Source organism: Hypomesus transpacificus, chromosome 1 (genome assembly GCF_021917145.1).
Source record: "Hypomesus transpacificus isolate Combined female chromosome 1, fHypTra1, whole genome shotgun sequence".
Lineage (NCBI taxonomy): Eukaryota > Metazoa > Chordata > Actinopteri > Osmeriformes > Osmeridae > Hypomesus > Hypomesus transpacificus.
In genome coordinates, this window is record NC_061060.1 from 7,175,861 (window position 1) to 7,186,917 (window position 11,057).

General features: G+C 51.8%; 2 protein-coding genes across 5 annotated transcripts in view; both read right to left on the reverse strand.

Moving 5' to 3' along the window:
- The window catches only part of atp11c (ATPase phospholipid transporting 11C), a 21,569-nt gene extending 21,542 nt beyond the window's left edge, over positions 1 to 27 (reverse strand). Inside the window, exon 1 of the mRNA XM_047024536.1 lies at positions 19 to 27. Within this exon, the coding sequence (XP_046880492.1) occupies positions 19 to 27 (9 nt within the window). The remainder of the gene's footprint in view (positions 1 to 18) is intronic.
- A 6,310-nt stretch (positions 28 to 6,337) lies between these two features.
- Positions 6,338 to 10,870, reverse strand: LOC124469691 (zinc finger protein 835-like). Of its 4 annotated transcripts, none has more exons than XM_047023169.1 (4): positions 9,812 to 10,870; positions 9,668 to 9,717; positions 9,232 to 9,337; positions 6,338 to 9,115 (listed from the first exon to the last, which is right to left on the reverse strand). In XM_047023169.1, the coding sequence occupies exons 1-4, from the start codon at positions 10,101 to 10,103 to the stop codon at positions 8,214 to 8,216; spliced, it is 1,350 nt and encodes a 449-aa protein (XP_046879125.1). In that variant the 5' UTR covers positions 10,104 to 10,870; the 3' UTR covers positions 6,338 to 8,213. The 4 variants fall into 4 exon arrangements, with proteins under 4 accessions (XP_046879125.1, XP_046879116.1, XP_046879108.1 ...); XM_047023160.1 differs by having other exon boundaries at positions 9,668 to 9,720; XM_047023152.1 differs by having other exon boundaries at positions 6,340 to 9,115; positions 9,602 to 9,717; positions 9,812 to 10,865.
- Positions 10,871 to 11,057: the final 187 nt, after the last annotated feature.

Below are 11,057 nucleotides of genomic sequence, written 5' to 3' on the forward strand. Positions count from 1 at the left end.
ACATTTAAACTTAAGCACACACGCCATGACTACCAGCACATCTACATTAACAGACACAGACAAAAAGACACACACACACATTTGTCTTTGAGCAGGCTAAGTACACTGTTGGATAATTGTTTGGCAGACACACCACTTCATCACCAGCCAATAGTGTGTGGTACCATTAAAGAGGGGGGGGGGCGAGCATGGAGGGAGAGAGAGGAGATAGGGAGGGAAGCAGGAGAACGGGGGAGGGGAGCACAGAGAAGGTGGCGGGGGGGGGGGAGCAGCAAGAGAAGGTGGGGGGGGGGGGGGGGGTAGTAGAAGACAAGGCTGAAATGATGCATGTCCTTTATATTAGGAATCAACTTACAGGTGGAACAGAAACGCTGAGTGACGTGTGAGTGTGTGTGTGTGTGGGTGGGGTGTTAATTCTGTCGCTCTCCTTGGTTTCTGCTCATCAGCAATTCAGCCAGTGAATAATCACTGACTCTGCCCCTGGATCTGAGAACATAATTAATACTGCTATTATTAGTGGGCGGAAACTGACCTGTCAGTCATCCCAGCCCACAAACAGAATGGCATGTTTATTTTCATGTCCTGTTGCTATGACGATGAAGGGATGTGTGGGATGAGAGCAGAATAGCATGGAAGAATGTGAACACCCTTGACCACTTCCTGTGTAACAGTGCTTTCAGTTAACACACAGAAACATACGCTGACACTTACACTTACCACACATACACACATACATACATTACATACATACAAACCAAATCAAATGAATTCATCCATGTTAAGTGATAATGTGAAGGACTCCTATATTATTATTAGAGTAATTCCCTAATGGGAAATTGGGATTATGCTAATTCACAACATGCCTATAACCCCCAGGCATTCCCTCGGTTATAATTCCCGCGTCTCCAAGACATGATGAACAATGTGCCGAGTGTATGAGGCCCACAGTTCAGGTCAGATTAAACGGTGTAACTCAGATAAGCAGGAAGAGAAGGAGAGATTGGGCACTATAATCCCATTATCTGATGCCATTATGAAACAAAGGCAACTTCCTCTCTCGAACCTGACACAGATCGCTCCGTGATCTGCCACCAGCACTCACTAATGTGTGTGTTTACCAAACGGAAGGAATGGTTTTAAGCTAAGGTAACAATGGGGGTTATACAAACACAAATGATCTGATTTCAGGAAGAAAAAACGGTCGAGAAAGAGAGGAGGTATATTAGAACGATGCGAGAGGAGACGCCAGGAGAGAGGGAGGTAGGAACAGAGGAGAGCAGGGTAAAAAGAGACGGACTGTGGAGGAGAGGAGAGAAAGGAGGGCTGCTTCAGATTCTACCCGTATCAGGGAGTTTACGGAAGCTTACACATTAACCCCGGAGTAGAACTATTCCCTCTTTCTTTGGCTTGTCTCCCTCCCCTCACATACACACACACACCATCTCCACACACACATGGGGGCACACACAAAAGCTGACCATCGAGGCTTTCTCTTTTCCCCTTACAATCCCATCCATACACCACGTACGCACAGCAGCTGGCTTCTTACCTTCCGTCACATAGTTGTGGTGTCCTGAGGAAGCTGTGGTTCAGTGTTTGGGTGTCAGTGTCCTCGCCCATTCGGCAGGGCTGCGCCGTGGCGCCCGTCCTGGAGGGGGCAGCGTAGATCCGTGGGGGGTGTCCCGGCCAGCGCAGCGCCCCATACTGCCCAACGCCTCAGCACAGGGGCGCAGAGCAAAGCATCCTGGGGACAAGGGGCCCGGGCAGGAGAAGGGAGAGAGGGGTGGGGGGGGGGGGGGTGGACAGAGACGCAGACCTCTGTGAGCCGGGCGACGCGAAACGCACACCCTCACCCGCTCTGGGAAGCCCGCACGGCCAGAGGTTCACACGCTCCCTCGCTCTCATCTCACAGCCACACACGCACTCGGAGGTTGGAAAAAACGCTGCTTCGCTTCCACCTCGATGTTCCCGGGAGGAGGGGGAGGGGGAGGACGAGGCCAGCCCCGGTCTCTGAATCTGCAGTGCTGCTCCTCCTGCGCTGGTGATCACACACACACACACTCACCACCCAGTCCGCACTTGGCCCGCACCTCCAAACCCCACCACTGTCTCTGGTCAGGTCCACGGACTGGGCCTATCTCCATGGAGAGTCTCCCCCTCTCTAGATGACGGATGCCCGTTGTTGTGGTTCCGAGGGGATGAGGAATAAATCCTGCTGGCCGGTGCTGCAGTACGAGAGCTGCCCCGTATGTGTGTGTGTGTTGTGTGTCGAGTGCTGTGTGTGAGAATGAGAAGAGAGAGGTAGGGGTGAGGGCAACTGGAGGTAGAGAGAGGGGGAGGGGAGTGTGAGAGAGAGAGGACAGAGAGAGGGAGAGAGAGAGAGGGAAAGAGGGGGAGGGTCTATCCTGCTGTTGTGGTACTTGCTGCGAGACATCAGACAAGGCTTCCTCCCTGCCCGGCCAATCAGAGATGAGCACCTCGATCTGCATGGCCACTGACTGCATAGGTGATTAAAGAGAGAGATGGAGAGAGGGAGAGACCGACAGGGACAGGAGGGAGCGAGAGAGAGGGCTTATTGGGAGAGAAAGAGAGAGACTGAAAGCGTGAGATTGTAGGAGGGAAAGCGAGAGATTTTGAGGATGGAAAAAGGATAGAAAGATAACGGAGGAGAGAGAGAGAGAGAGAGAGAGAGGGAGGGAGGGAACCGAGAGTGTGCTCCACCAGTTCATGTGAGCGGAGTTGAAATACAGCTGAACCATGACACATATGGCTCCAGGATTTACTGGAAGCTGTACCCTACAAGCTATCTCTCTCTTTCTGTTGCTCTCCCGCTCTCTCACAAAACACGCGCACAATGTATAATATGTGAAAGGCACAGAGCAGCTAAAAGAGGGGAAGATTGGAAGGAGTTGGGATCCAGCGAGGGAGGGAGGCAAGGTGAGAGACACACATAGAGACAGAGAGACAGAGAGAGAGGTGGCGAGGGGGAGGGTAGAGGGTGACGAGGTGGCAGTAACAGTTGGTGTCATCTCTTCTTCTGGCCAGCTGCCCACTAGGTTAGAACCCTCCCAGCAGGGAACAGTTGCTGTTTATCTCCCTGCGTCAACACCGTCCAACATCCACCCCCCCCCCCCAAACACACACACACAAAACGGAAACATCCACAACACACACATCCACACTAAAAAAGACCCCCTAACCCCATAAATATGGACTTGAACCCTGAAAAACACCTTCCTCCGCCCCAACCGCCCGCTGAAACATCTCCAGTGTCAGGACACCATGAGTACGGCATGCAACCAAACAACTAACATCCTATCATTCTGTCACAGAATACAATAGGCTACATACATTGAAATATTGAATATCACCCATACACACATACATACATGAATAGGCAAATACACACACACAAACACACACACAAAGCCAAAGCAGGACTGTGTGTCCTTCAAGCGCCGCCATCCCTGACCCTCTCTCTGCATGTGTGCAGACGTGAGGGACAGACCCCGGGCTCGTCTCCCGTAGCGACGATGCCACTCAGCCGTGAAAGCCTTGGCCTTGGACGGGGCCTGTTGCCTTGGCGATGCTGGAACCCAGCCACCGGCTTGGACCAGTGGCAGCCAGGGTGAACCTCAACAGGGTACGATTGTTCCCTCCTCTCCTCCTCCCCATCTCCACCGAATTAGCAAGGTGGGATCAAAGACGGGAGGGAGGGAAATGTGAGACCCAGCCTTCCTGGATGCCCATCTGGCTGTTCCACATCAGCGCAGATCGACTGGCGGAATAGAGGGGAGGGAACAGCTGCAGACTATCGAGATGCGGCCCCCTTGTCCTAAATGACGGGTCAGCCCAGCCTCCCAGGGGAGAGGCCTGGGGGAGGGGGAGGATTAGATGAGGAGTCAGTGAACAGGCTGATAAGCTGGACATGCTCCAGACCAATGGTGAAATCTCTCCTCAACGGACAACGCGTGCCAAAGCCTCCGACCACTCCAAGGAAGGGGGATGGGAGTCGGCACTGTCGATCCACTGACGAATCACTGTGGTGATTCAGTCGTGTTTCGCTGTCGCTGGCTGTTGCCACGCATCGCAAAAACTCTTGCTGCGAGGTTCGGTCCTGAATAAACAGGAGAAAGAAAGAAAAAAAAACGTGTCTGGGTTCTAACTGGACTAGCAGGCCAGACAACACGATAATGATCCAGCATCATCATCCATCAGGAGGCTCCCACTGTCCAATCAGACGGCTGAATCCTGGCAACTGTCTGTTTTCGCTGACCCGGCGCTCTTCCCCTTCCAACCCCCACTCCGCTCAGCCCCCGGAGTTGCCTAGCAACCCCCGGAGCAAGCCGCGGAGCCTCACTCGGAATACCCGGGAACTCCGGAGCGGAGATAATGAACTCTCCCTCCACCAGGCCATGGCACTTCCCATGCCCTGGATTGCCTGGAAGCCAGAAGATTCTGGCAAAGAGTCCCATCTACAGACGCAGCTCTGCTCCAAACCCTTCAAAGCATCCTACATAAGGGTATACCCACAGCTTCAGACAATCTGAGAGGACGACCAAAACCCAATCTCCAATGTGCTGAAATAGGTCAACAGGGACTTTAGAACGTTCCTCTGTTGGTGTGGAAGTGAGTGAAACCCCTCAGCCCTATGTTCCCCCCACACAAAGGGTTTAAGGTCCTGAAGACGGGGCCGTAGTGAGGAAAGTTGAGAAGATTGCATCCCTGGACTAACACTATTAGCACGCTAAGTGAGTGCTTAAGTACAGTCTGGAGCATGATGGATCAGACCAGGCCTCTTCGGCCTCAGACAGAACCTTAATCCCCTAAAGGGGGATTCAGAGCAGTAATGGCAACCCAAATGAAAATACATCCTCCAGGGACCAGACAGGGAGAGCAGATTATGATTCAGCCTTGGGCGACACTAAACCCCTTACCCCCACTGCTATTAGTAACACACACAGACACACACACAGACACACACACACACGTCTAGGGCCTGTCATTTGATTGACTCCAAATACCCCCAACTGAGTCTTGGTAAATATTTTCATTTCTTCTACTTCCGAGTTTTCGAGGGAGGGGGAGAGAGGGTTATTTCACTCCCGGGGGGCAGATGTGGACGGAATGGGACCGCAGGTGGGGGGAGAGAGGCAGTGGGAGAATTTTCTGGGAAATGTAACCACCACCCCGAGGCGAGGGAGATAGAAACAGCCACACGACATTAAAGAACACAGGACATTACTGTGTGATCCCTGCAGGAACACAGAGCGATACACAAGAACCAGGGGGATAAAAACATAAACATGAGCTCAGGCAGGCTACCTGACTAGAGTAAAGAAATGTCCGGACCCACACAGAATTCATAGTCATAGAAGATAACCAAGTATTAGAAGCATTAGTATGACTTAAAATACGACACACACACACACACACACACACACACACACCACAGCATGTGTCTGAATAACTGTTCATTTGTTTCCAGTCCCTCCGTGCAAAGCAGCTTATGCTCGAAAGGGTATTACACACCCGGAATAAATAAACAGAAAACATAGCAAAGCCTGTGAACCTCCCCTACACACACACACACACACAAGCTATTTTAAGACCCAAATCTGTGTATATCTCTGTCTGACCCCTCTCTCCCTTCCACCCACATAGAAGCTGTGTAGGGTTGTGAAAGCTCTCAGGAATCAACGCCTAGTCCAACTCTCTCAGCACACACACACACCCTCATGCATCACTACGGGTCAGGCCGAGCCAAACATAACATGAAGTGACTTCTTAACGAGAGCCCACTGTGTCTAGGACTTCACGTGATTTCTGTGTGGGGAGAGGGGGTGTGTGGAGCACTTGTGCAGGTTGGGTTCTGTCTGTGGTGGGGGTGTCGGGCCCAGGAGAGGCCTGGGCAGGGCCAGGTGACCTTGGGGGAGGGGATGCAGCGAGGGGGATTGTTATTGGGGGTCGGAGAATGCAATATTTCAATGAATTCAAGGACTCAGCAGCCAGGGAATACTCACCCAGGGCAGGCCTATTCAGCATTCAGCTCTGAACGTGTGTGTGTATATATATAAGATAACAAGGAAGAAATGGAGGCAGAAAAAAGACAGAGGGGAGGAAATAATCACAAAAAGCCCTCCCTCCTGTAAGGAACAGTATCAGCCCTGGACTGTTAACACTCTGACCCTGGGCTATGAAATGACCAAGGTAAATAGGAAATAATGTGTAACCTTCCCTCTCTCCTTCCTGGGGTGTGACAGCTGTTAAGACATCAGGGCGGGCCATGTTTTGGAGTTTAATATTTGAAAAAGATACTTTTTTAATAGAGTTGAAAGTGGGATGTATGGGTTATCATGGATGTTCAGTTAGATCAAATCAAATGAAAGTGCGCAGTAGAGGACTGCAGCATGAAGCTGGTGATATAGCATGGCCTCTTTTCACCCCTCCTACAAACACACATACAGAATACATGCTCCACCTGTCTTTTTTATTTCATGGACAAACTCCTGCCCTCTGGTGGCGGTAATGGAAACTGCATTCACTGGGCAGGGAACCAAATCTGCAATCCCATTTCTTCTGCCAAGAAGGAAATGCTAATTTCTCTCCACACAGCCTTCAATATAATAGTAGGACATAGCCATGATGTTGCTTGAACCATGAATGCACTATTTATTCATGTCAATATGAATAGCAAAGATGGAAGATGGACATTATTGGAGAGAGTAGGCAATGGTTACAGTTTTCATTGATTAACAGTTTTGAACATTTGTCAACACGAGGAATGTCTTCAACGTCAAAGGAAACCAAGTATGAGTATATGAACACAGGGGAGTTACTCTACACAAACGCACATCTCCGCATGCAACTCAATACTAAGTAGCTATAATACCTTCATCTTCCTATCTCTCCCCCCCCCCCCCCCCCTCCCCCCTCAAGAGCAGTGTTCCAGACCAGGGGTCGGCAGCCCAGGGCTTCAGAGCCACATGTGGCTCCTTGGCCACTCGTGTGTGGCTCCCAAACTATTTAAGGGTCAGTTGTACAATTTAGAGTCAGTCGCCTAAACACGTCCTAGGTCACACACAGTGTTTTGGAATGCATTCACAGCGGCGCCGACATTAATGAACGTGCACATTTCGTTCAACAGGGGGTGAAATGCGTAGTACAGTATGAGCATACCGTTGTAAAAAAACAACAACCGTTCGTTGTGGCAGCGCCACTCAACTCCACCAGTGGAGCCCAGCATAGCCTGCATGGAAGTGGACAGGAAAACAGTCGAGTGAGTCAGGTGGTCTGATTAGATGTTTAAATAGCCAAGAACGAGAGGTAAAAGGGAAGACGGAATGCAGACGTTTCGATGAAGACGAGACAAGACTCTCATTCAGGCGTAGCTAACGTGACTGGACTGCCACTATGTTTGCTCTGCAGTGAGAGGATCTCCCAGAACGAAACGTCTCAAATGTAGAGACACTTTGATCGACACCACTCCTCTTTCAGTGCAAGCAACCTGCCTGGAGATGGCAGGAAACAGGCGGTGGCCACAGGACTGCTTTAGGGCCTTATTTTGTATGAACTGGGGAAAGAAGGCCTTGAATCCAGTCAACCAGTAAAACAGTTTTGCTTTTTGATTCTTTTGAATTTGGTTGGCAATAAAAACCACGATAAAAGGCTACATCTGAGCTGCCTTTGACCTCAAATCAAGCTGTTTATCCATTGTGGCTACTGATGCACCTTATTTTTGTCGGACCCCCAGCCTAGACTCGTCTAGTCTACGTAGTTTTGCTCCAATCACAAGGTCAATGAATTGTTCACTGTTCTCAGGTCAGTGTCCTCTCACTCGCAATGCTACAGTTTAGGAGTGGTCCTATGTAATACAAACAATACGACAATAACAAACTATTACCATATTCATCATTTCATGTCCAAAGTTGAGTTCTACAGTATCTGGGATGAGCTGGGGGGGGGGGGGGGGGGGGCTCTATCGCCTGTTGGGCAGTCTTGAACGTGACGGCCTTCCATCCTTCCTTCCTTGAAGTGGATCTCATGAGACGGGATAGGCATCTGCTGCCTGGACCAAACGCATGCTTTCACCTATCCCTATCACATGTCGAATCAGAGAGTCCGGAGCGAAGGAAGGAAGGTTGTATTCTGGGGCTTACAGAGCCAAGCTCATTCTCCCTGGGGCGGCGGCGGCGGCGGTGGGGGAGAAGACACTACCCATTTGAGGGCAACGGGCTGCCGTCCTGCAGGGGGTCTAGGAAGTAGGGCGCCCCCTGGTGCACGCGGTGGTGATGCACCCTCAGGTTGCCGCGGTGAGCGAACCTCTTGCCGCACTCGTCGCAGCCGAAGGGCCTCTTGCCCATGTGGACGTCCCGCTGGTGGGCTCGCAGGTTGCCGCTGCGGGCGAAGCGCTTGCCGCACTGGCTGCAGCCGAACGGCCTCTCGCCCGTGTGCACGCGCGTGTGCACCGTCAGCTCCGAGGGCGTGAGGAAGCTCTTGTCGCACACGGAGCAGGGGTGCAGCCTCACGCCCGTGTGGCGCAGCAGGTGGCGCCGCTGGTGGGAGGGGTAGGTGAAGGCCTTGCCGCAGTAGGGGCAGGTGTACGGCCGGGCCCCGCCCCCCACGTGCCCCAGGGGGTGGGGGTGCTTGTGCGTGTTGGGGAGGGCGTTGGGCGTGTGGGGTCGGAGCGGGTCCCTCGCGGCGTTGGCCCGCCTGGGTCGGTCCCGCGGTCGCCACGACGACGAGGCGCCCCTCTGGCTGTGGTCCTGTCGCGCGTCCCTGACGGCCTCCGGGGCCAGGTCCTGGTCGGGGTTCTGGTCGAGGAAGAGGAGGGCTGGGTCCTCTTCCTCCTCCTCCTCTTCCTCCTCATCCTCGTGGCCGAGCGCAGGCCTGTAGAAGTTAGCCTCGCCGTCTCCTCCTGTGGTACCCCCAGATGGAGGATAGCCTCCCCCCTCTGCCAGCAGCTCCAGTCCAGCCTCCCCACTGCGCCCGGCGTCCAGCCCAGGCAGCCAGTCCCTCTGCGGGGCAGAGCTGGGGTCCGACCGGGCTGAGGTGCCCTGGTCCTGGAGGGGTCTGGGCCTGGGGTCATCTCTGGAGGCCTCCTCCCAATGACATACTTCAGGGAGGAGAGCATGCGTCATTACTACTGGCAAGAGTATATAGAGAACCTAGGAAAAGCAAGACCAAGATTGAGGTAGTTTGTTTTTGGGGGGGGGGGGCTTCCAAACTTACACACTGGCTTGGTGCCTCTTGTGTCAGCCAGGGGGTCTCCCAGCCTCTGGCTCCCCTCTGAGGTATGGACTTCATCAGCATTGGGGCTAGGGCCTGATTCCTTAAACTGTGGAGCAGAGCAGGGAGGATGACCAAACAGTGAGCGCATGAGGGAGTTGGCATTAGGAAGAGTGACAGTAAACATGGATGAGGGGGAAGGAGGGGCAGTTAGGTTGGAATGGATGTAGACATGACCTACGGCATCCACCGACACATTCATCATGTTTGATGACACACGTGTGGGTCTCATCAAACATGGCTGACTACGGACAGAAAACACCGCACAAGACGAAGGAATGAAAGACCCTTCGAGGAAGGAAAAGCCCCTGACCTCCTGTTTGAATGTGGCTCTTCCCTGCTCTGTCTCCTCCTTAACCCTGAAAGGGCTCTCACTGACCTCCTGATGGTGGGGATCTGTCTCGCTGAAGGCATCCTTTCCCGAGCTCCCTGCTGGACAGAGAAGAGTTACTGGGAGGAAGACTGCTTCGAACCATAACATTCCAGGACAACGGTGTCGTGTGGACACAGTCGGTGGTCTTACCAGCTCCTGGATCAGCCCGGTGCCTGGGACTGTTCTCTCCTCCTCCCTCTCTCCTGCCTGGTCCTGGTCCAGTCCCCACATCCCCTCCATCTCCTCCCTTCCTCAGTTTCCTCTCTGCCCGTTCCAGCCTGCCTCTTAGCGCCGAGATCTCCTCTCCTCTCTGCGTCAGCTCTGCCTGCTGCTCACACAGGCTGCTCTCGAATATCTTGGCGATCTCACACACCGCCGCCGCCAGGAGTGAGTCCATGACGGTGGCTAGCTGAGCGTGGAACGTATTCCTCACTGTCTCCATTGCTCTGACTACGGCAGACTTGTATCTTTGTTGTGGCTGTCACCGCTCACCAAGGTGTAAATAAATAGCTAAGTACAATTGACCAATTAACTGGACCTATGAATTAACCTATGATACTGTCATTCTAGGTGTTTATAATACCATTTCTCAACTATGCGGTCGGCTGGTAGCTGCTTTAAGTAAATTAAAAGTACCTGCCAGGTTCAATACAAGTCCACACATGGGAAGACACACTTCCAGTATCAGTATCTTTGGTTAGTCAAAACAATACCTTGGCAAGCATCCAATATACAACGAGTACAAGTGGAGCTATATATTTTTTGTATAAAAGAGCATCTGTGCATGCCTTATTTTACGAAAACGTACATGTGAAAACAAATTTTAAAAACGAAGTATTCGACTAAATGCACAGATGACTGAATGCAATGAATTGTAGCCAAAGAAGGCAGCCGCTGCCAGCGAGCTAGCGCAGCAAGCTAGCTAGCCAACTAGCTAAAGGAGCCAAATGAGCTAGATACCTAACGTTCCTGAGGAATTTTTCTTCTAGCAGATCTTCTAAAGATGTAACGTCGATGAGCAGAAGCCGTGTCTGTAAGAAAATGATCAGAAAAAGCCGCACACTATATAAAATCCGCAGAGGTGTACTTCTTGCCAGCGTAGCGACGGGTGTGAAATGATGTGATGCTTGGGTCGGTCTCGCGATAGCCGTAGATTACACAGGATGGGGGCAGGGTTGTTTGTAAAATGATGCCTTTGAATCTTCCCATCCCATTTTCCTTACTGAAACACGCGCAAACGATGCGATGCAACATTTAAAAATACTTTTTTTTTGTAATGAAAACACCGTACTTCACATTTCGGATGTTCAGTGGTGCCAACTGAATTTGTATTTTTAGTTCTAGTTCCGACTAAACTGTATCAAATGCACCGCTTGCCATTCAGTGTCAAGTTAGA